Below are 4,608 nucleotides of genomic sequence, written 5' to 3'. Positions count from 1 at the left end.
AATTGCTGAGGAGTCGGGTTGGAACAGATAAAAGGAAGTCCTTCTTCACCCAAAGAGAGATTAACACATGGAATTCACTGCCACAAGAGGTGGTAGCAGCTACAAGCATGGACAGCTTCAAGAGGGAACTGGATAAACATATGGAGCAGAGGTCCATCAGTGGCTATTAGCCACAAGGTACAGATAGGAACTCACAGGCTGGGGCAGGGGATGCTCTGTCTTCTTGGTGCTTGGGGGGGGCAACAGTGGGAGGGCTCCTCGTGTCCTGGCCCCACTGCTGGACCTCCTGATGGCCCCTGGTGTTTTTGGTCCCCTGTGTGACAGAGTGTTGGACTGGATGGGCCATTGGCCTGATCCAACATTGGCTTCTCCTATGTTCTTATGTTCTAACTCCATGTGTTCATTAACACGGATATGCACTTAAGAACCATCATTCCAAAGGGGCAGCTGTGTAGCAATGCTATTACTCAGGCGTACGCTCCATTGTTTGCAGTATTTACGCCTCAGTAATCATGCATGCGGTGGCTCAAGTGGTTAAGACGTTGAACTGCAGGCTGTGGAAGGTCAGTAGTTCAGCAGTTCGAGACCTGAGTGTGCCGCATGATGGAGTGAGCTCCCATCTCTAGTTCCAGCTCCTGTCAACCTAGCAGTTCGAAAGCAAGAAATTGCAAGTAGATCAATAGGTACCACTTCGGTGGGAAGGGAACAGCGTTCCGTGCACCTTGGTGTTTAGTCATGTCGGCCGAATGACCGCAGAAACGTCTTCGGACAGCTCTGGCTCTTCGGCTTGGAAACGGAGATGAGCACCTCAACCCTAGAGTCGGATTCGACTGGCTTTCAAGCAAGGGAAACCTTTTCCTTTACCTAATCATGCCTGGCACTGCATCCTCTCCTATTCCTTCTGCCTCGTGTAACGCAACTGCCTCCATTGCTTCCCCCCAGGAAGGTTCCTACCACCAGGGCTCATGCCTTGCCAGGGCGCACGCACCGCTCAAGCTAAGAACGAGGAATAGTTAACGACACATTTGCTCAGTGAAAAACGAAAGAGGGGAAGGAAGGTAAAGTGTGGGACGCCTTACCTTTGAGAATCGGATGAATAGCCACTGACCCCAAGGGGTCCCGCTTCTTACCACTTCCACCAGAGACCGGCAGCTCCTCAGCTTTTGTTGGGGACAGGGTCATGCTTTGGCTAGTGCCCGCCTCATGGGCCGAGTTTTCTCAGATGTTACCAATCAAAGCCTGGCCCGCGCAGCCTCGCCTGGCTGTTGGAAAATCCCGAGGTCGTTTTGAAAAGTGGGGTGTAATAGAGTTTGCCTGAAAGAAAACCGACAAGTAGGGGAGGCAACAAAAGAACCGGACTTCAGATTCCATCCTTCTCCAGTTTGGTGTAGTGGTTAGGAGCACAGACTCTAATCTGGGAGAATCGGGTTTGATTCCCCACTCCTCCACTCGCAGCTGCTGGTGTGACCTTGAGTTAGTCACAAGTTCTCTCAGTCAGAGCTGTTCTCTCAAGGACAGTCCTCGAAAGAGCTCTCTCAGCCCCATCTCCCTCACAGAGTGTCTGTTGCGGGGAGGGGAAGGGAAAGGAGATTGTAAACTGCTCTGAGAGCCCGAGTGAAGGGCGGGGTATAAATCCAATCTCTCCTTCTTCTTTGAACATTTCAATCCAGCAACATTTAAGCTATTAATCGCCTTACTCCACGGAACATAAAGTCACACTTCTTTTTTTTGCTTCACAACAGCGCTTTTTAAAAACCTACAAAGATTCAGTACTTCATGATCTACTGCATTACAGATTCAAAATTATTCTGGAGGGACCTTTAAAATCCCTTTAAGAGACAGTTTTTAAGAGGTATTGGGGTAAAAATAGGTGTAATACTTTGGATGCACTCCACCTTTTTTCTCTCTGATAAGCAGGCCTGATACAATGCTAAAATGTATCCATACATCATTTTATAGTAAAAAGGTAAAGGTTCCCTTGCTCGAAAGCCAGTCAAATCCGACTCTAGGGTTGCGGTGCTCATCTCCGTTTCAAAGCCGAAAAGCCAGCGCTGTCCGAAGACGTTTCCGTGGTCATGTGGCCGGCATGACTAAACCCCGAGGCGCATGGAACGCTGTTACCTCCCCACCGAAGTGGTACCTATTTATCTACTTGCAATTTCTTGCTTTCGAACTGCTGGGTTGCCAGGAGCTGGAACTAGAGACGGGAGCTCACTCCGTCATGCGGCACACTTGGGTCTCGAACTGCTGAACTACCGACCTTCCACAGCCTGCAGTTCAGCGTCTTAACCACTTGAGCCACCGCAGCTCCTTACATCATTTTATACATCTGGTTTTTTTAGCAAGTCTCAACGTGATGCTTCAAGTTATGATAGCTCTCGTCATCATTGGCATAGTAGTGCCAAAATGGGACCTGGGTTCACAGCAGACTTTTGGGGGGAGGAGAGCAGGTTATTTAACTTTTAAGCTATGGGCTGACAGAGACAAATGTGTGCAGGAAAAGCTCTTCCCATCCTGCAGTGTGGCCTTGAAATACAAGCGCAGCAAGAGGTAATGGCAGGAGATTGGAGGATGGTGCTGTCCATCTTTTCTAGAGGGCAGTGACAGGCAAAACAGGGGTACTTTTCATCAGTGTTTTCCATTCTTCCTTGCCACTGACCAAAAAGAAAAAAGAAAAAGAGGAGTCCAGGGCTTTGGAAATAAACACCCCTTTCCATGGAAGGAGTTGGTTCCATGGAAGCCAGTTTGGTGTAGTGGTTAAGTGTGCGGACTCTAATCTGGGAGAACCGGGTTTGATTCCCCACTCTTCCACTTGCAGCTACTGGATGACCTTGGGCAAGCCACAGTTCTCCCCATAGCTGTTCTGCTCAAGAGCAGTCCTCGAAAGAGCTCTCTCAGCCCCACCTACCTCACGGGGTGTGGGGAGGGGGAGTTTGTAAACCGCTCTGAGACTCCGAGTGAAGGATGAGGTATAAATCCAATCTTCTTCTCTTCTTCTTCTTAACCAATAGCGTTGCAGATGGAAGATATTAATGCATTGCTGCAGTGGGAAAAGGGAAAGTGGAGCACACACTATGAGCTGTGGCTCTGAGGAGGGGCAGAAGAGAATGGAGAAGGTTAGGTGGAAGGAGGAACAGATGTGTTGCTCCCTCCAAAGTGGATTCTACCTTACACTGATCTCAAGTCTCTCCGTTCGGACTTCTTCTCAATGGCAAGTCAGTTGCATTACAACACGCGCACACATTTATCTAACTTATGAAGTCGTTAGTCTAATTTTGTTATTTAATCATGTGCCTAGCAATCGTGTTTCCTTAAGAAAGGGCTGACCTATTTTTGGCCGGAGATAAACGTAGTCTGCTTTCCTGTAAGCACTTCACATACCCACGTTGTAGACACTAATAACACACAAGCATACACAAACAAAGAGAGCCAGATTCTCAAACGAACTGACATCACTAACTTTTTAAATGGAAAAGGGATAAATGCACCCATCTTTCCCCACTTCATAAATGCTGATTTGTTCTGCCTCAACTCCCACAGGCTTTTACTTGGTTTCCACAGGTTATACCACTTGGCATTTTTTAAAAAGTAAACCAAAACCCAAGTTTTTATAAATCTCCCCAAAAGAGGGGGGGGGGGGTTTGATCTTCATAAATCTGGATTCCAAATAGCCTCTTTTTTAAAAAAAAAATACTGCCTCATGGAATGACTAAGATAGGGAGGGACACTTTACTTTTACTTTACTTCTTACTGGGTGATTTCCCACAAGCGCTGCTCACGATGGTACGTGTCAATTTCACACAAGCTGCTACTGCAGCTTCCTGTGATGGCTTCAGCGTGTGTGAAATTGACACGTACCCAAAGGTGTCTCAGAGCGGTTTACAATCTCCTTTCCCTTCCCCTCCCCACAACAGACACCCTGTGAGGTAGGTGGGGCTGAGAGAGCTCTTGACAGAAACTGCTCTTTTTCAAGAATAGCTCTGACAGAACTACGGCTTGCCCAAGGCTCATCCAGCAGCTGCAAGTGGGGGTGTGGGGAATCAAACCCGGTTCTCCCAGATTAGAGTCCGCACACTTAACCACTGCACTAAACTGGCTCTTCACCAAACTTGCTTTCCATAGTCAAAGTCCAGGCATCACTGTTTCTGTCACATCCTGGATAATACCCAGACATGATCATTTGTGATGCAGAAGTCTGTCCCAAGGACTTTTGTGGTGGCCCTGCTTGACTAGTCCAAGGAGACTTGATTCTGGGTTTTATCTTTATTATCCTAACTTTCAGGTTAAATGCTCTTCCCCAGGCCTTTGCTTCAAAGGACACCTTTCCAACTTTGGCTCTCAGAAGCTATTCTGGAGACACACTGAGGAATTCCTAAGATATTGCATAGGGAACTTTATAGTGGTCTATAAATATTGTCTGATACTGCTCTAATCCAGACCCCGGCAGCGTATAGCATCTGCCCAACAACTCTAGAGTTGAAAACTTTAATGGCCGCAGGAACATATTGGCCACCAGAAGAATAGTAAAATCTTGAGATGGCATTTCCAGTATTCACAGCAGCTCTTACAACGGAGTTAAAGTGCCCCTTCCGGGAAAGATCTGCCTGA

The 4,608-nt window shown here is 47.5% G+C and overlaps 1 protein-coding gene across 1 annotated transcript in view; it reads right to left on the bottom strand.

Moving 5' to 3' along the window:
- The window catches only part of BLOC1S5 (biogenesis of lysosomal organelles complex 1 subunit 5), a 15,126-nt gene extending 13,944 nt beyond the window's left edge, over window positions 1-1,182 (bottom strand). The window contains exon 1 of the mRNA XM_015414151.1: window positions 1,080-1,182. Coding sequence (XP_015269637.1) covers window positions 1,080-1,182 — 103 coding nt within the window. The remainder of the gene's footprint in view (window positions 1-1,079) is intronic.
- Between the last annotated feature and the right edge of the window lie 3,426 nt (window positions 1,183-4,608).

This window comes from Gekko japonicus, unplaced genomic scaffold (assembly GCF_001447785.1).
Source record: "Gekko japonicus isolate JY-2015 unplaced genomic scaffold, Gekko_japonicus_V1.1 scaffold6019, whole genome shotgun sequence".
Classification (NCBI taxonomy): domain Eukaryota; kingdom Metazoa; phylum Chordata; class Lepidosauria; order Squamata; family Gekkonidae; genus Gekko; species Gekko japonicus.
The sequence above is the reverse complement of the archived record's forward strand: the minus strand, read 5'-3'. Positions and strand labels throughout refer to the sequence as shown.